This window comes from Strigops habroptila, chromosome W (assembly GCF_004027225.2).
Source record: "Strigops habroptila isolate Jane chromosome W, bStrHab1.2.pri, whole genome shotgun sequence".
In the NCBI taxonomy this organism is placed as follows: Eukaryota; Metazoa; Chordata; class Aves; order Psittaciformes; family Psittacidae; genus Strigops; species Strigops habroptila.
In genome coordinates this window covers 31,072,446-31,093,099 of record NC_044301.2, presented here as the reverse complement: position 1 = coordinate 31,093,099, position 20,654 = coordinate 31,072,446, and the positions used below count along the sequence as shown (strand labels likewise).

The following is a 20,654-nucleotide window of genomic DNA, read 5'->3' as shown; positions in this document are numbered from 1 at the left end:
TCTAATTATAACTACAGTAATTATGTTTTTACAAATAAGCTCTAAGCACCCTTTATTAAGTGATGTCAGACAAAATAAGCACCCACTTACTAGCTACATAAAAACACCCTGAATATATATTGGAGAAATAATACTTTGGGTACAGACACAGTGTGGTATTTTATGGAACTGGAGAATTCAGTAGACTATGCAGGGATACTTCATTCTGTGCTTCTGCTAAACAAAGCATAATTTACACACCAAGAGATGTTCTGGACTTAATTAATTTGGCATTTTAGTAATCAAAAAAAAAATTGCTTTACTTTATTCTGGTAAATCAATTCCAATAGTTTAAGAAAATAATTCAAGCCTGAGCATGGGATCTCTTAAGTTCCTTTCTATGAAAAACTCTGACACATTGCTGCTTAATTATTATTTTTAACAGAAGTACCAGCCTGTTGCCAGAAAACTTCAAACTTAATTTTCTGACTAGGTCTGTTCTAAGACTTTGAAAATTAAGGATTAGAAAGTAATATGCTTACCTGAGTAAAACCTGCTCTAAATAGGCTGCTCTATGAATAATTGCACTCAAGTAAATAGAACTGATCATGGTACTGACTGAAACTCAGCATGAACTGAAGTGTTATATTCTGCATCCTACCAATGAAACCTTTACTTCCAATTATGTAATTGCTTGAAAATATTAAATCTTGTTTCCCACAATCCATTTATTATTTCTAGGCCCTATGCTGACAAGGATCCCATAAAGAATACCTGATAGAATCATAATTCTTCAACTTGAACATGATGTATTTATTGCATATTTGTTATTTATGTCCTGCACAGAACACCCATAATGGAACAGAAATCAGATGTATGAATCAAAGATTAGAAGTTTTCCCTAAATCCCACATATTTATAAATGTCAAATATAATCATCAGCAATTTCTATGGTCAGACATTCTAATCCCATTTCCTTACCTTTGTCTCTAAATTCCTGCTCTATTCAGTGTATGTATTGTCCCGGGTTCAGCTATAGTGGTCATTTTTCTCCTTCTTAGTAGATGGTGCAGTGCTGTGGTTTTTTTTAACTTTCAGCCTGGGAACAACGCTGGTAACACTCATGGTTTTAGTTGTTGCTAAGTAATGTTTACTCCGACCAAGGACTTTCTCAGTCTCATGCTTCGCCAGGGAGGAGGGGAAGCCAGGAGGAAGCAGAGACAGGACACCTGACCCAAACAAGCCAAAGGGGTATTCCATACCACAGCACATCATGCCCAGTATATAAACTGGGGGGAGTTACCCGGAAGGCCCAGATCACTGCTCGGGCCGGGCTGGGTGGTGAGCAATTGTATCCTCTCCCCTTGTTATTTCACTAATCATTATTAGCATTGGTGGTAGCAGTAGTGGTTTTGTATTATACCTTAGTTGCGGGACTGCTCTTATCTCAACCCATGGGAGTTATATTCTTTTGATTCTCCTCCCCATCCCTCTGGGAGAGAGGGGAGGAAGAAGGGGGGGAGTGAGCGAGCGGCTGCGTGGTTCTGAGTTACCGGCTGGACTTAAACCACGACAGTTCTTTGTGGCGCCCAATGTGGGGCACGAAGGGTTGAGATAACGACAGATCTGACCAGAGTGTGTCTAATCATATTTGTGATAAGCACTCATTGTTACTACTCATCACAATGGTGATTATTTGGCTCTCAGACTTGTTGCGCTTGTTATCAGATTTTCAGCATGTTGTACCTTACTTACAGTCACTATTTGCTGTTTTAGTGTTTATCGGCTGGGGGGCCTGGGCTAAGGTTCTTGTTTCACTGTACTTCATGGTAATGACTTGTAATACAATAGACTCATTGATCATGAAACTGGTCTGGTTTGTGCTTCCAGCGTGGCCGTCACCTCTATACTTTGGGAGGTATATAATGAAATATTTTAGCAATTGCATATCTTTTTATTTCTCCTCGGGGGGTCAACCTACGAAGGAGCCATTCCCTTACACCCCCCGTTCCCCCAACAGCTTATTTTCAAGAGCATTTGAGAGTTCTGAAGGTTTTAGATGGCCTTTGAATACCCTTGAAACCTGCCTGCTGATTGTGCTGGGGATCAGCATGTTGGCACACATACAGAGTGTGTTTTACCCATGGTCATCCCACCCTGGGAACATCCTATTTCGTTTAATCTGGAAAGTTAAGCAGTATCGGGTTCAAATCTGGTCTAGGGTTAGACGATGATATAGGAGGACCACCAAGAGATTTTCCCTGAGGCTGGACAGTCATGAGTGGCAGGGTGTGTGGGATAGTATGGGCAAGTATCTAGGACAGTGGGCCCCTCCAGTGCTTTGGAACTTCACCACTGAACAAGTGCAACATCCGGAAAAACTAGTAAAACACTTAAACGAGGTGTGCTGTCGTTCTGTTTATACCAGAGAGGGACAAATCATAGCAACGTGCTGGGGCTTGGCCTACGCCTCCAGAGCCCTGCTCAACACTATCCAGCACCTTCAAAGGGAAAAAAAAGTCTCTGGATCTGATGGCAAAGCAACAGACAATGCAGCTATGCCAACTACAAGCACAGCAGCTACTCAAACCCAGACCACAACAGACAACACAGCTACTCCAAGTACAGCAGCTACATCAACCCGAGTGACAAGCACAACAGCTACTCAAACCGTGACAACAACAGACAACGCAACTACTCCAAATACAGCAGCCACACCAACCCCAGTGACAAGCACAGTAGCTTCTCAAACCCCGACAGCAAAAGACAATGTGGCTACCCCAAGCACTGCAGCCACACCAACCCCAGGGACAGCAACAGTAGCTACTCAAACCCCGACAGCAACAATGTGGCTACCCCAAGCACTGCAGCTACACCAACCCCAGTGACAAGCACAGTAGCTGCTCAAACCCCGACATCAACAGTCAATGTGGCTACTCCAAGCACTGCAGCTACACCAAACCCAGTGACAAGCACAGTAGGTGCTCAAACCTTAACAGCAACAGACAATGCAGCTGTTGGTGTTACTCAGCTCCCAAGCACAACAGCTGCACCAGCCCCGGCAATAGACATTGCAACCACTCCAATTCTAGTGGCAGACACTGCAGCCACTCCAACCACAGTGACAAACACTGCAGCTAAACCAAATGGCCAGTTTGTGACAATGTCTGTTGCCCTGCAAGCAAAAGCAAACGAGAGGCACAAAGAGCAATCCCTGCAGTGAAGAAAGATGAAGACCCAATGCCATTACTACACGGAACATCATCTGAACAAGAGTTACAACTACGTGGATCAGAGGAAGAGGAAGAAGAAGAAGAGGTCACTTCTCGACCCCGGACCTCAACCGAGCTGCAGAATATGCGAAAAGATTTCACCCATCTTCCAGGGGAGCACATTGTCACCTGGTTGCTCCGATGCTGGGACAATGGGGCCGACGGTCACGAACTAGAAGGTAAGGAAGCCAAGCAGCTCGGATCACTTGCTAGGGAAGGAGGAATTGACAAAGCGATTGCAAGAGAGAAGCGAGCCCTCAGCCTTTGGAAGCGGGTCCTGGCAGCTGTGAAGGAAAGGTTTCCCTGCAAAGACGATATTATAAGTCGCTCGGCCAACTGGACCACGATAGAGAAAGGCATCCAGTCCCTGAGGGAATCAGCCATTCTAGAGATGATCTATTGTAGGCCAGATGCCAGGAACACATCCGTAGATTCAGATGAAGTCGAATGTACACGACCCATGTGGCGGAAACTTACACGGAGTGCGCCATCATCATATGCCCACACATTGGCATCAATAACCTGGAATGACGCAGTATCACCAACAGTGGATGACCTGATTCGTCAACTCCGAGAGTTCGAAGACAATCTCACCTCTTCCATCATTTCAGCTGTGGAAAAACTGTCCCAGGAGTTCAAACACTTGAGAGACGATTTATCTGATCTATCCAGCTCCCCACGCGTACTAACCCATGTCTCAGCTATTAACAGAAGGCGCCCTACTGCTCGAGAAAGAAAATATAGGAGGTACACGCCATGGGCCACCCTAAGGTTTTACCTGAGGGATCACGGAGAAGACATGAGAAAGTGGGATGGAAAACCTACCTCAGTTCTGGAGCAACGGGTATGTGAACTGAAGAGGAGAACAGTGGTCAAGGATGATCCTCCCAGGAAAGCTGCTGCTCCAGTCTCTGGTGAGCAGTTTCCCAGATGGAGTGGAAGAGCTGATTTTACTCCCGCTCCCGTGATAAGGAATACTAATACCTTTCTACAAGACGTAAGAGGACAATCTTGTGATTACTATTAGAGGGGCCCTGCCTCCAGCCAGGAGGAGAGGGATAATCGGGTTTACTGGACTGTGTGGATCAGATGGCCTGGCACATCAGTCCCACAGGAGTATAAGGCTCTAGTAGATACCGGTGCACAGTGTACCCTAATGCCATCAAGGTATCAAGGGCTGGAACCCATTTATATTTCTGGAGTGACAGGAGGATCCCAACAGTTAACTGTACTTGAAGCTGAAATCAGCCTGACTGGGAGGAAGTGGCAAAAGCACCCCATTGTGACTGGTCCAGGGGCTCCATGCATCCTTGGCATAGACTATCTCAGGAGAGGGTACTTCAAAGACCCAAAAGGGTATAGACGGGCTTTTGGTATTGCTGCCTTGGAAACAGAGGAAATTAAGCAGCTGTCCACCTTGCCTGGTCTCTCAGAGGATCCTTCTGTTGTGGGGTTGCTGAAGGTCAAAGAACAACAAGTGCCAATTGCGACCACAACAGTGCACCGGCGGCAATATCGCACCAACCGAGACTCCTTGATTCCCATCCATAAGCTGATCCGCAGACTGGAGAGCCAAGGAGTGATCAGCAGGACCCGCTCACCCTTTAATAGCCCCATATGGCCAGTGCAAAAGTCTAATGGGGAGTGGAGACTAACAGTAGACTATCGTGGCCTGAATGAAGTCACAACACCATTGAGTGCTGCCGTACCGGACATGCTAGAACTTCAATATGAACTGGAGTCAAAGGCAGCCAAGTGGTATGCCACAATTGGTATTGCCAATGCATTTTTCTCAATCCCTTTGGCAGCAGAATGCAGGCCACAGTTTGCTTTCACTTGGAGGGGCGTCCAGTACACTTGGAACCGACTGCCCCAGGGGTGGAAACACAGCCCTACCATCTGCCATGGATTGATCCAGACTGCACTGGAACAGGGGCAAGCTCCAGAACACCTGCAATACATTGATGACATCATCGTGTGGGGTGATACAGCAGAAGAAGCTTTTGAGAAAGGGAGGAAGATAATCCAAATCCTGCTGAAGGCCGGTTTTGCCATAAAACGGAGTAGAGGTCAAGGGACCTGCACAGGAGATTCAATTTTTGGGAATAAAATGGCAAGATGGACGCCGCCAGATCCCCATAGACGTGATCAACAAGATAACAGCAATGTCTCCACCAACTAACAAGAAAGAAACACAAGCTTTCTTAGGTGTTGTGGGGTTCTGGAGAACGCACATCCCAAATTACAGTCTGATTGTAAGCCCTCTCTATCACGTGACCCAGAAGAAGAATGATTTCAAATGGGGCCCTGAGCAACAACAAGCCTTTGAACAAATTAAACGAGAAATAGTTCATGCAGTAGCCCTTGGACCAGTCCGGGCCGGGCCAGATGTGAAAAATGTGCTCTATACCGCAGCTGGGGAGAATGGTCCTACCTGGACCCTCTGGCAGAAAGCTCCAGGGGAGACTCGAGGTCGACCCCTTGGCTTTTGGAGTCGGGGATATAAAGGATCCGAGGCCAGCTACACTCCCACTGAAAAAGAGATACTGGCAGCCTATGAAGGGGTTTGAGCTGCGTCAGAAGTGATTGGAACTGAAGCGCAGCTCCTCCTGGCACCCCGGTTGCCTGTGCTGGGCTGGATGTTCAAAGGCAGGGTCTCCTCTACACATCATGCAACTGACGCTACATGGAGTAAGTGGGCCGCACTACTTACATAATGAGCTCGAATAGGAAATCCCAGTCGTCCAGGAATTCAAGAAATCATCATGGACTGGCCAGAGGGCAAAGATTTTGGGATGTCACCAGAAGAGAAGGTGACGTGTGCTGAAGAGGCCCCACCATAGAATGAACTGTCAGAGAGTGAAAAGCAATATGCCTTGTTTACTGATGGGTCCTGCTGTATTGTGGGAAAGCATCGGAGATGGATGGCAGCTGTGTGGAGTCCCCTGAAAGAAGTCGCAGAAAGTGCTGGAGGAGAGGGTGAATCAAGTCAGTTTGCAGAGGTGAAAGCCATCCAGCTGACCTTGGACATTGCTGAATGAGAAAAATGGCCAGTACTTTATCTCTCTACTGACTCATGGATGGTGGCAAATGCCCTGTGGGGGTGGTTGCAGCAATGGAAGCAGAGCAACTGGCAATGCAGAAGTAAACCCATCTGGGCTGCTGCATTGTGGCAAGATATCGCTGCTCGGGTGCAGAACCTGGTGGTGAAGGTACGCCACGTAGATGCTCATGTACCCAAGAGTCAGGCCACTGAGGAACACCAGAACAACCAGCAAGTGGATAAAGCTGCTAAGATTGAAGTGGCTCAGATGGTCTTAGATTGGCAACAGAAGGGTGAATTATTTTTAGCCTGGTGTGCCCATGACACCTCAGGCCATCAAGGCAGAGATGCAACATATGGATGGGCTGGTGATCGAGGGGTGGACTTAACAATGGACTCTATTGCCCAGGTTATTCACGAATGTGAAACATGCTGCAATTAAGCAAGCCAAACGGTTAAACCCTCTCTGGTATGGAGGACAATGGCTGAAGTATAAGTATGGGGAGGCCTTGCATATTGCCTATATCACACTCCCACCAACCCGCCAAGGCAAGCGCCATGTGCTTACCATGGTGGAAGCAACCACCGGCTGGCTGGAAACATACGCTGTGCCCCTCGCTGCTTCCCAGAACACTATCCTGGGCCTTGAGAAACAAGTCTTGAGGCAACACGGCACCCCAGAGAGAACTGAGTCAGACAATGGGACTCATTTCCGGAACAACCTTATAGACACTTGGGCCAAAGAGCATGGCATTGAGTGGGTATATCCCATCCCCTACCATGCACCAGCCTCTGGGAAAATCGAATGGTACAATGGGCTGTTAAAAACTACACTGAGAGCAATGGGTGGTGGGACTTTCAAACACTGGGATACACATTTACCAAAAGCCACCTGGTTGGTCAACACTAGGGGATCTGCCAACAGGGCTGGCCCAGCCCAATCAGAACTTTTACGTACTGTAGAGGGGGATAAAGTTCCTGTGGTGCACATAAAGAATTTGTTGGGGAAGACAGTCTGGGTTATTCCTGCTTCAGGTAAAGGCAAACCCACTCGTGGGGTTGCTTTTGCTCAGGGACCTGGATATACTTGGTGGGTAATGCAGGAAGATGGGGAAGTCCGATGTGTACCTCAAGGGGATTTGATTTTGGGGGAAAACAGCCAATGAACTCAATTGTACGCTGTTGCCTGCTCTATAACACTTTTATAGCCCACCAGCTAGATATCTTCAGGTCGCCAGCAATTGACCCTGACTTCCCTCCGATCATCACCTCAACAAAGAATGAATTTTGAGGAAACCAGATGAGCTCAGCAGTGACCAGACGAGTTTGGGGGTGTCATCAGCAGGCAACAACCCAGCACTGCACACCGTCCCTCCTGCCCTGAAAGACTATTACAAGAGATGGAGCCTGACATCATGGGCTGGATTAAATCAGCAACTGTAGAGGGATTGGTCCATAAGCTAAGGAATGATATCTCTCTTTTTATGTGGGTGTGGGTGCATATATATATATATGAGACAAAACCGATGGTATGCTGAAAAATGTGGTATCTGAGCATGACGTTAATGGTCTGGAATAAGGGGTGGATACTGACCTGGGTTCAGCTATAGCAGTCATTTTTTCTCCTTCTTAGTAGCTGGTGTAGTGCTGTGTTTTTTATTTTCAGCCTGGGAACAACCCTCAAAACACTGATCATCAACCCAACAAAGAATGAATTTTGAGGAAACCAGACCAGCTCAGCAGTGACCAGACGAGTTTGGCGGTACCATCAGCAGGCAACAACCCAACACTACACACTGTCCCTCCTGCCCTGAAAGACTATTACAAGAGATGGAGCCTGACATCATGGACTGGATGAATTCAGCAATTTTATAGGGATTGGTCTATGGACTAGAGAATGATATCTTTCTCTTTGTGTGTGGGTGTGGGTGTATATATATGTGTATATATGGGACAGGGGCGATGGATGTGCTGAGAGATGTGGGATCTGAGCATGACGTGAATGGTATGGAATAAGGGGTGGATACTGTCCTGGGTTCAGCTAAAGCAGTAATTTTTCTCCTTCTTAGTAGCTGGTGCAGTGCTGTGTTGTTTTTGACTTTCAGCCTGGGAACAGCGCTGGTAACACCCATGGTTTTAGTTGTTGCTAAGTAATGTTTACTCGACCAAGGACTTTCTCAGTCTCATGCTCTTCCAGGGAGGAGGGGAAGCCAGGAGGAAGCAGAGACAGGACACCTGACCCAAACTAGCCAAAGGGGTATTCCATACCACAGCACATCATGCCCAGTATATAAACCGGGGGGAGTTACCCGGAAGGCCCAGATCACTGCTCGGGTCAGGCTGGGTATCAGTCGGCGGGTGGTGAGCAATTGTATCCTCTCCCGTTGTTATTTCCCTTATCATTATTATCATTGGTGGTAGCAGTAGTGGTTTTGTATTATACCTTAGTTGCAGGACTGCTCTTATCTCAACCCGTGGGAGTTACATTCTTTCGATTCTCCTCCCCATCCCTCCAGGAGCGGGGGGAGGAAGAAGGGGGGGAGTGAGCGAGCGGCTGCGTGGTTCCGAGTTACCGGTTGGGCTTAAACCACTACAGTATACATAGAACAAAATTGTATTTCAGCCAATTTCATGGCAATTTTGTAAGACAAGGCATAAAAATAATTACTGCTTCTACTGCACTAAAAAGAAACACTGACTTCAGTCTTCTTTGTTTTATAATAACCTTAGCTCAAGGGGAAGTCTGTGTTAAAAGGGGACTGAACTGAACAAAAAACCAACACAAAGCAGAGAAACCCACACTAAAATAGTGACAATCCAGAGTTTTCCTAACCAAAACCTCTGTCTAGATAACAGAAATTGTTCAGTCTTTTCTTTAAAGGCTTTTTGCAGTACTTTCACTTTAAGAACCTCATTCAAATGGAAAAATAAAGAAAGCTCAAACTCTGTCCCATAGAAGCTAACTGTATCTCAGGCTTTTAATCAAAAGGGTAAATTCTCACTGCGCTTGAATTTCTAATGTTTACAGAGCATGGAATAGCAAATATTTTGCCAAAGCAAAATATTTCCATGCAGCTTTATACATCAAAACAGGTTTCATCTACAAAAAACCCAACCATACCCATTATTGTATCTGAACATGTTTATCTGTCTTTTCCAGGATTAAATACAGATCAGAGCCTAAAAAGTAGTAGTCAAGAAACAAGTATTCCAAACAAAGCTACCACCCTTACCTTTAAGTCAAGCACTTAAATTCTTGATAGAGTGCACAGTTTCTTGCTTGTGGTGGGAGCCTATGTGGTACTTTCATAACCCATGTCAACCCCTGTATACCTTACATTAGTGCCACTTCTTTTTTGAGATAATGTCTCAATGAGACTGGTCAGAGACCCATGCCAGAGGTACAGCACAAATAATACAACTATGACTGTAAGGCCTTAATACTCCAGATGCTACTTATGGTGAATAGAGTCATGCAGAGGTCCAGAGACTCCAGCAGGACTGCTGTAGGCAACATGAAGAAGCAATGAGCTAATGAATGGGATGTGGTCCTGTGTGCAAGACTGGGTTAAAAGGTAATGGCATCATGATCTATTTCTCCAGAAGAGCTGTATTTTTAGGGCTGTCCTGGTTTCAGCTGGGATAGAGTTAATTTTCTTCCTAGTAGCTGGTGAAGTGCTGTGTTCTGGCTTTAGTCAGAATAATGCTGATAACACACCAATGTTTTAATTGTTGATAAGTAGCACTTACCCTGATCAAGGACTTTTCAGTCTCTCATGCTCTGCCAGTGAGGAGGGGCACAAGAAGCCAGGAGGAAGCAGAGACAGGACACCTGACCCAAACTAGCCAAAGGGGTATTCCATACCACAGCATATCATGCTTGGTATATAACGTGTGGGGAGTTACCTGGAAGGGACAATCGCTGCTCGGTATTGGTCGGCAGGTGGTGAGCAATTGTATTGTGCATCAGTGCTGTTTATTGGGTTTTTTTTCCTTTCCCCTTTTGCTTTTTATATTCTCCCCTTGTTATTTCCCTTATTATTAGTAGTAGTAGTAATAATATTATATTGTACTTTAGTTATGAAACTGTTCCTATCTCAACCTGCAGGTTTTACATTCTTTTGATTCTCCTCCCCATCCCACCTGGGGGTGGGGGGGGGAAAAGGGGGACGGTGAGTAAGTGGCTGCATGGTACTTAGTTGTCAGCTGGGTTTAAACCACAACAAGGACAGACAAATATCAAAACCATATCTCCTAGGATGGGAGCATTCCTGTCCCAAGTGATTCACTGGTTAATCCACGTATGAAACCCAGAGAAATACACTCACCTTATAAAACGTGTAAACCTACAGTTTAGGCAAGCATAGATTTGACAAGAAATCTATGGTAAATATTAATTTTTTAGTATTTTCTGTTGTTTCTTAAAACAACTTGCTAAAATATACATACAAGAAATACATACCTCTACAGTTTCCCTCTGGAATTTTGATTTTATGGATAAGCAATAGTTGACATCACTGGTTTTTCTTAATTCTAAAAAGAAATGGGAAAATAAGGAACACATGAAAAATGTGAAATAATTTTGCACATGCAGACTTGAAATACTTGGAGTAGTAGAACAAATAAGGAACAAAAAGTTACAGATATGAAAAGCACCAAAGAGTTTACAATACAACAGTCTAAAATTAAGAAGCCCCAACATTTCAGAAGACTCATATTTTTAACCTTGAAATGAAACTCAGCTGGTCCATCTAGATTTGTTTTTCCCAATCTGTAATTTACACTTCAGTGTCATTCATTAATTTAGCATACTTTATAAAAGAACAAAACATCAAAATCCCTCAGCAAAATTAAATCAAATCATCTTCTATATAAAATATAGGGGTTTATTCTATTTTAACTGACAGGCTTTATTTCTTTTTAAATTACAGAAATATTTGCAAGTAAAATTTATCTTAAACTTCTGACTATAATGGCCAGTTTTTATTTGGGTGCCACTCCACTGACTTCAATAAAATTATTTTTAATTTACAACAGTATAAATGAGATCAGGGACTGAAGATCATATTGGTTTTTCAGTGGAATTCAAAGTAATTCTGTGTTACACAAAAAAAAGCCCTAAAGTATTGTAATAATAATAAAAAGGCTGCAAAGTCAAGTGTTCCTATCTGAAGAATTGCCAGAATTAAGACTGCTCTATGCAGTTTCTCAAGCAGCCTGAAATCATTAGGGAATTTGGCTGCTAAAATCTAAAAAATCTTTATGGAATATGCACAAATCTTGATTATATATTGTATAAATGTGCCTAGATGTCTGAAAAGCATCAAATACTTTTTGAGAGTAAGAAAATAATTTCAAATGAAGAGGTTCCCAAAATCAGGGGAAAAAAAATAAATAGTCTCATTTAGTGAAAGAGCAGAACCATTTTGTTTGAAATTTCCTGAAATAATTCACCCGAGGCAATGGTAGTTATAGACTGTTTCATCCCCAATAGTGAACATTTAGTGAAGTTTTAAGGAAGCGAGCATGAAAACTTATAATTGGGAAGTATTAAGCACCTCTAACTGTATTCAAGGAGAATTGCTTTAGCACAGACTGCAAGACATTAAAAGAATAAAATACATTCTGCTTACACAATTGTGTTGAACACCAAAGAAATATTTTGAAATGTAGGACAATTTACTACAGCAAGACTGTGAGGAAAATAGCAAACTGTACACACATTAACATATCTCCAAGTACAGGCAATGTCTCGTCTTTCCTCACAAATATGAACTTCATAAAACACTCAGGACATAAGATTACCTGTAGTGATTTGGTGGAAAATTACAGGAATTGGCTCTGTTGTAACTGACACATCTTCATCATTATCAGAACTGGAAACGTAAGTGTTATCTACAAAAGAAAAATACCATGCATGGTGAAGTCCAATTGTGCTCTGCCGGCCCATATTACCCATCCCACCCTTGTACCATAAGGAACCACTTCCCATGTGATTAGGGAAGCTCAGCATTATCATTTTCCTGGTGTGGGGTTTTTGTTTGTTTGGTTGGTTTTGGTTTTGTTTTTGTTTTGTTTTGTTTTCTGCTGAGATTGCTAATGAAAAGAAAAATAACAAAAGGATGGAATATTTGGATCCAAATTTTACAAAAGCAAACCCTTGGAGTCTGATGTCACGGCTTTCATGAATCACACCAAACACTGCTCGGAAATGTCCCACAAGGCTTATAGGGGTTTGAGCCAACCTTTCCAAAGTGAAGACTTGTTCTATCCTTTTTGTCATGCCTGACACTAAAACTCAAGCTAGCTCTGGTGTGCAGAGAAGGCGCATTAACAGCCCATTATGCAAAATACCTGTGCCTCATTTTGCCTAGTCACATAAAGGATGTTTAAAGTATCTTCTAATCAGTGGATAATGCTTCTTGTACCTAATTCAGGAAGAAAAATCATGGCAGTCAGGTGAAGTTCCCAATGACTGGAAAAAGGGAAATACAACCCCCATTTTCAAGAAGGGGAAAATGGAAGACCCCGGGAACTACAGACCAGTCAGTCTCACCTCTGTGCCTGTCAAGATCATGGAGCAGATTCTCCTGGAAAGCATGCAAAGGCACATGAAAAACAACAAGGTGGTTGGTGACAGCCAACATGGCTTCACTAAGGGGAAATCCTGCCTGATCAATTTGGTGGCCTTCTATGATGGGGCTATGGAACTGATGGACAGGGGCAGAGCAGTTGATGTCATCTACCTGGACTCGTGCAAAGCGTTCGACACTGTCCCACATGACATCCTTGTCTCGAAATTGGAGAGACATCGATTTGATAGATGGACCACTCAGTGGATAAAGAATTGACTGGATGGCCGCATGCAAAGAGCTGTGGTCAACGGCTCAACGTCCAGTTGGAGACCAGTAACGAGCGGTGTCCCTCAGGGATCGGTGTTGGGACCGATCTTGTTCAACATCTTTGTTGATGACATGGACAGTGGGATTGAGTGCACCCTCAGCAAGTTTGCTGACGACACCAAGCTGTGTGGTGTGGTTGATACACTAGAGGGAAGGGATGCCATCCAGAGGGACCTTGACACGCTTGTGAGGTGGGCCGATGCCAACCTTATGAAGTTCAACCAAGCCACGTGCAAGGTCCTCCACCTGGGTCAGGGCAATCCCAGGCACAGCTACAGGTTGGGCAGAGAAGAGATTCAGAGCAGCTCTGCAGAGAAGGACTTGGGGGTGTTGGTCGACAAGAAGCTTAACATGAGCCGGCAGTGTGCGCTCGCAGCCTACAAAGCCAACTGTATCCTGGGCTGCATCAAAAGAAGCGTGACCAGCAGGTCGAAGGAGGTGATCCTGCCCCTCTACTCTGCTCTCATGAGACCCCACTTGGAGTACTGTGTACAGTTCTGGTGTCCTCAACATAAAAAGGACATGGAGCTGTTGGAGCAAGTCCAGAGGAGGGCCACGAGGATGATAAGGGGGCTGGAGCACCTCCTGTATGAAGACAGGCTAAGAAAGTTGGGGCTGCTCAGCCTGGAGAAGAGAAGGCTGCGTGGAGACCTCATAGCAGCCTTCCAGTATCTGAAGGGGGTCTGTAAGGATGCTGGGGAGGGACTCTTCCTTAGGGACTGTACTGGTAGGACAAGGGGTAACAGGTTTAAGCTTAAACAGGGGAAGTTTAGGTTAGATATAAGGAAGAAGTTCTTTGCTGTGAGGGTGGTGAAGCACCGGAATGGGTTGCCCAAGGAAGTTGTGAATGCTCCATCCCTGGCAGTGTTCAAGGCCAGGTTGGATGGAGTCCTGAGTGACATGGTTTAGTGTGGGAGGTGAAGGCAACGGGATCTGCATGATGAGCTTGAGTAACACTCTGAATACAAGCTATGAGGCCCTGATACCAAATAAGCCTTGGGAAACAGATAAGCCAGGATGTTGAAAATAGGGAGTGTAACAAGAAATTTTAATTGAAGGCCAGATGTGAAGAAAGAAGACTGAACTGTTGCCGCATGAACAGCGCGTGATCAGCATTGTGATTGGACTATTGTACACATGTTTAACCTATGGGATTTTCACAGAATCCAATGAGATTAAGTGTGGCATGCTCAGGCATGTTAGGAAAGTACCGAATGAGGGTTTCAAAGGGGTTTGATTGTAATAAAGTTTGTCTCAGCATCCTCACTGACCTGAGTCCGTGCCTTCAATACGCCACAAATGGCACCCAAACGTCAGGCTTAACGACTAGCTGTCTATCCGGTGGCGTAGGTCAGCCAAACTACGGGACTAAACGCTGAAAGGAAGCATATCCAGAGCACTCTATTACCTATCGGAGGACAAGGGTAAGCGGCTGAGAACTATGGGGACTGCTTTAAGAAAAGAACAAAGAAGTGTTTTACAAGTCTTTACTAATATTCTTAAGAAGTATGTGAAGAAAATAGATGAGGAAGAATTGAAACGTGTTCTTCTATGGGCATCAAAAGCTGACCCATCTATTAATTCCACTAATATTTATGCCCTGGAGATTTGGGATAAAATTGGCGTTAATCTGTGGGACTGCACCACAAAAAATGATAAGGTTGCCGCCACTTTACTGACCCCTTGGTGAACTATTTTTGAAGCTTTAAAAGCTCATGTCGGCTCACAATCAAAGGAAGTAGAAGCGGCACTTTCGGCTCCTCCTCCGCCCCCCTCTTTGGTGGACTCTGCCGTAAGACCAAAAACTCAGCCTGTTGCTGCTGCTCCTGTGGTTCTGCCTCCTGATAATTCCTATGATGACCTGGATGACCCTTTTGACCCAGGGATTATTGATCCAGAAAAGGAGCCTGATTTATATCCCCCAGACCCTCATGATAAATGGGCAGCTGTAAAGGGAGAAGCAAGACGAGCGGGGGATGCGGATGTACTGTGTGCTTTCCCTGTGATGTATATGCCTGATCAAGATCCGCGATGGGAAGGTCTCTCGTATGCTCTTATCAAAGATATCAGATGAACAGTGACGGACCATGGACTTGGGGCTCCGTATACAACTCATTTGATACAGTCTCTCTGTGATACTTGTGTATTTACCCCAAATGATTTTAAAACGTTGTTTCGTTTGATAATGACGGACATGCAATACACTATGTGGGAGAGGATAGAAACTATTTGATTATTGCCAAAGAGAAATAACTACTTGGCCGGAGAAGAAAGAGTTAAAGAAGAAGCAAAGTACACTGTGTGATTAAGCAGAGCAACCTAGCTGGACAGGAGCTGGAGAACAGAAAAATAAAGAACTGGTTATTTTGGGACTGTTTGTGAAATGACGAAGAATGTTGAAAAAACAAAACTGTAAACCAGGAACTAAACATGATGTGATAAAATAGCTTGGTATATAAGAGTTAGAGCAATAGGCTAAAGATAGCTTTTGCTAGAATGGTATAAAAGCTAGAGCAATAGGCAATAAAGTGATTCGGTGCATGAAAAAAAAAAAGAGGAAAAAAAAAGAGTAAAAACTGATAATGGACCTGGATATACAGCCAAAACTACCTTAGCACTTTTCTAACAACAGATATCCCACACTCTCCCATGGGCCAAGCAATTGTTGAGCGTGCGCATGGCACCCTCAAGACTATGCTAACAAAACAAAAAAGGGGGAGTGAGGGATACACACCCTATGAATGTTCTTAATTTTTTGAACCTCAAAAAATTGATTTGTTAGGTTCTGTTAGAATGGATGAATGTTTGTATTTTAATTATACAGGTCAGAATCAATCATTAATTCAAATTGTTAACTCTTCTTTGTCTGTCTATTGAAATGCTTCTATATGGTGTAATCATACGTCTGTTAACAGTTCTCTCTCCTCTAATAGTCCTATATCGCTTCCCTGAGGCGTCTTTCTAATCTGTGGAGATTGAGCATGGCCTGGTATCCCTTCTCACCTACGAGGAGGCCCTTGTAGTCTAGGCAGATTAACAATGTTAACCCCAAATATTTCTATAATACTGAATTATATTAAATTCCACCATCTCCGCAGGTTAAAAAGATCTGCTCATGCTTTTACTCCCAACTGCAAAGACACGGCTACGTTCTGGAGTTCTGCAGAGATAATCTCAGCGTCCTTTTTTACACCAGGAGTAGCCACTGCACAAGCTCTTGCAACTCTAAACAAATTAGGATGTTGGCTTGCAAAGCAAACAAATGCCACATCTAATGCTCTTTCCAGTCTCCTCCTTGATATAGATTCTGTAAGACATGCAACCTTGCAAAATCAGGCTGCCATAGATTTTCTTCTCCTTGCCCATGGTCATAGGTGTGAGGACTTTGAAGGTCTATGTTGCATGAACCTTTCAGACCACTCTGAATCGGTTCACAAAAGTATACAAACTCTTGAAGAACTCACAGGAAAACTTCAAGTTAAGGATGACTGGAACCCTTTTTCAGGTTTATTTGCTGGAATAAGAGAATGGGTAAAAAAATTGATTGTATTAGGAGCTCTTGTTTTGTTAGTGTTTATTAGCCTATTAATTTGTATTCCTTGCTTAATGAAACGCATGCAATCTCTTATTGATCAAGCCCTCAAACAGGCATTGATAGTAGATGTACAAAACAAAAAAGGGGGAGATGTGGGAGGTGAAGGCAACGGGATCTGCATGATGAGCTTGAGTAACACTCTGAATACAAGCTATGAGGCCCTGATACCAAATAAGCCTTGGGAAACAGATAAGCCAGGATGTTGAAAATAGGGAGTGTAACAAGAAATTTTAATTGAAGGCCAGATGTGAAGAAAGAAGACTGAACTGTTGCCGCACGAACAGCGCGTGTTCAGCATTGTGATTGGACTATTGTACGCGTGTTTAACCTATGGGATTTTCACAGAATCCAATGAGATTAAGCGTGGCATGCCCAGGCATGTTAGGAAAGTACCGAATGAGGGTATAAAAGGGGTTTGATTGTAATAGTTTGCCTCAGCATCCTCACTGACCTGAGTCCATGCCTTCAATACACCACAGTTTAGTGCGAGTTGTCCCTGCCCATGGCAAGGGGGTTGGAACTAGATGATCTTAAGGTCCTTTCCAACCCTAACTATTCTATGATTCTATGATTCTATGAAAAATTTTTCCTCCCACCTATTAAAAACGTTAGGTATGGATATAAATATGGAAAGTCTATTCCAAACTTTCTTAAAAAATGTGGAGATTAGGCTGTGATTTTTTTTTTTCAACAGCCAACTGTTGAGTAACAACAAACAAGGAGCAGCAAGTTTTTATGTAGTATCTGCAGAAGCTTATTCTACATAAATTGCTGAACTGCCTATGAAAGTAACAAGATTTTTTTTTCTACTGATCTGTGAGCATATTTTTAGCTTTCACTCATAATTATGAAATATTCAAACACCTTTCATTATTGAAAGTTGTCATGTCATATTACAGTTCCCATAGGTATGATTTAACATTCAGCTGTTTGTAATCTTTTGATGCTTTATAAAGCAATTCAGTGATAGCTACACACTGTTATCAGTGCCAAAGCAGTGATGCTGCATACATAACAATGCCTGGAGCTCAAGTATACGCAGTACCCAAACTCTTATAATGTCTAAAATTTACTTGTGGTGGTATCACTTTTGGCAAAATGAACATCATTTGTATGATAACTTAATATCTTTTATTTTCATATATTTATTGCATACATTAGCAATTTATCTGATGATCAACTCTGACAGCCTTCTTGTTGCAAATTAAGTTAGCTGATTTTTTTTACCTGTATGTTTGTGTGAATAGTTTCCCTTAGCATAAGTAACTAAAGCTGTTGGAGCCTTAGGCCACAAGCCTTGAACACTTGAATTGTTGCTCGGTTACTGAAGGGAGGCCCTGAGGCCAGTGCAAACTGGAAGATAAGGAAGCCTGGACTACCAGCAGAAGATGTAACCGATACAGATAAGAAACAGATAATGACCAGTCTGGAGCCAGAGAAAGAATCTAATAAGGAACAAGAAGACCCCAGACCAAAAATCACCATTGGACCAAGAGGTGCATGCAAGGCACATGAAAAGCCTATGAAGAACGGGTGCATAGATTGTAAGGGTATAAAGGCCCAAGGATTTCTTTGTTCTGTGTCCCTCTCTGGAGGCACCCAGCTTGAGCTGTTTCTACCACTGCACCACTCAAATAAATTACCTTATTGGGGGAGAAGGGGGAAAGTGAGCAAGTGGCTGCGTGGTACTTAGTTGCCAACTGGGTTTAAACCACGACAAGGCAAACATACATACTTCAAAAGCTTGAGATATGAATGAAATCAGCTCTTCCAAAGGCTTGGAGGGTTAGATTTTTAATCACAAAACATGCACAGCTGGTTTACCTCCTCTCACCAAGTTAGCTATAGTTCTATCTGGCTTTAAAATATATGGGGTGATGACAGAGAATATTCAAGAGGTTTTAGAGCCACCGAAGTCATTCAGGCTTGTAGACCATCAGGGCATGCTGCAAACAGCATCTGTAAGGGAAGTTTGAGGTCTGTCAGTCAGAAGTTTGCCAGGAGATGAGATCTTACGTGCTGTGGGAGTAACTGCTGGTTCAATGTTCCAGCTTGCCATTTAGTTTAGGGGTTCATAGAGATCAAGTTCAGTGCCTTCATAATAGCTTAATCCCTCAAATTAATAAATCCATTACTCACATTTAATAAAACAAACTGTTAATAAAATATGATGCAGATTTTTTTTTTTTTTAACTATTTGTCCCTCTTTTCATTGTCAGGTCAACGGAGTAATCAGTGAATCAATTTATCACTGGCATGACTGTGATGAATCTCAGTTTCTCTGCTTACTACATGTTTAATAGATTATTGTTAGTAGCAGTTTTTCCTCCAGTTTTGCTGGTGAAAAAATTATCTCTCACAAAGGTTGTGAGCATTCTTTCACATAATCCATTGTATTTAGCATCACTGCTGATGCTGATTTCTCTCTACATTTACTTTAATCACTGGTGTTTTGAACAGACATAGTCTACTCCTGCTTATCAGTGAAGAAGATTAAAGCCTCACTTCTTTAGAGATTCTAAAAGAAACAAGAAATATTTCTTTTAGAAATATTACAGAGGTGTTACAGATAATGATAAAAAAAGGCCAGAGGGTTTCATATCATTCATGGTACTTACACTGTTAAATACTCCCACGTGCAAAATACACAATATGGTGCAATTCAACAGTACTACCATATACCTCTACTTGCACAGTGCCTGTCTGCCCTCATCCTCACTTCCTTCTGCTTCTGCTAACCTCTGTGCCACCTGAAGTATCTGTGCTGTCTCTTTGTGAAGGAAATGAGGGAAACAAGCTAGCTGAAAACTAGCTTTTGCTCTTTCCTGGTTGTCTTTCATATGGATAATTCCCCTTGTCTGGGTTGGCCACAAGGTAACACAAATGCTTTTGCCAACCCAGCTCAGAGTATGACTGGGAAGCAGGACTGAGCAGCTGGGAACAGCTTTGCAAGCTCATTATATTAAAGACATATACCCATACACAAACCCTTGGCTGCAACAGACCTTGAGAAGCATCAATGCACAGTCCACAGGCTTAACTTTAAGAATGTGAGTAGTCTTAGTAAGATCTATCACAGAAGTGCTTTGCTGGCCCTGTGCCAGACTGTGCAGCCTCTTGAAAGATCAAGCTTTACCTACCATGCCAAATTGAGCAATTTCTCACTATTATCACTGTTGGCTCCAGACATGAAAAGCAACACAAGCTCTGGTCTCTGTAAGCTTGTGAACCAGGTTTTCTCAACCTGACCCAGTTGATAAATGATGCCTGAAAAGGAGAAATTAATATGAAAATAATCTAACTAATGGAAAATGATTAGCACAAGGATGCACCTGGAAGATATTAACACCCTTTCAAATATTCTCATTTGAATATTGCAAATTGCAGTAACATGCATACAAGTGCCATGGACAAGAATGTTGCACTGTACCTGGGTAATCCTCAGAGACATGCACTGAATAGGATACACTGTAAAAATTAAAAAAAAAAGAAACAACAGAATTAATAATGACAACATTAACTGCTGGCATAAGATTCGTTTCTTGCTCCCGTATCATTTTATGTTTATTTATAGGTTCTTGACAGTTTCCAGGACAGAAAGTAACATCTGTTTTGATGGCTTTTGACGTGTGCAGCTAAAAAAATAGGTGCCATGCCCATTCTGAAAGCTTACTTTGCTAAATTGGCACATCCCTATTTCAACCTTCTTAAAAAAGTATCGAGACTGCATTATATTCACTTTAGAGTAATATTTGACAATGTCTGTACTTATGCTTAAAAGAAAAATGTTGCTCTTTGAACGCCAGAACTAGAAAAGCCCAGAAGCCCACTTTTATCTGCATCTGTTTCTGGGGTTTACTGAA

General features: G+C 43.1%; 1 protein-coding gene across 1 annotated transcript in view; it reads right to left on the bottom strand.

Moving 5' to 3' along the window:
- The window catches only part of LOC115619003 (protein mono-ADP-ribosyltransferase PARP8-like), a 100,742-nt gene extending 80,394 nt beyond the window's left edge, over positions 1 to 20,348 (bottom strand). Inside the window, exons 1-3 of the mRNA XM_030511020.1 lie at positions 20,222 to 20,348; positions 12,100 to 12,189; positions 10,757 to 10,827 (exon numbers count right to left, since the gene is read on the bottom strand). Of these exons, the coding sequence (XP_030366880.1) occupies positions 10,757 to 10,827; positions 12,100 to 12,189; positions 20,222 to 20,348 (288 nt within the window). The remainder of the gene's footprint in view (positions 1 to 10,756; positions 10,828 to 12,099; positions 12,190 to 20,221) is intronic.
- Between the last annotated feature and the right edge of the window lie 306 nt (positions 20,349 to 20,654).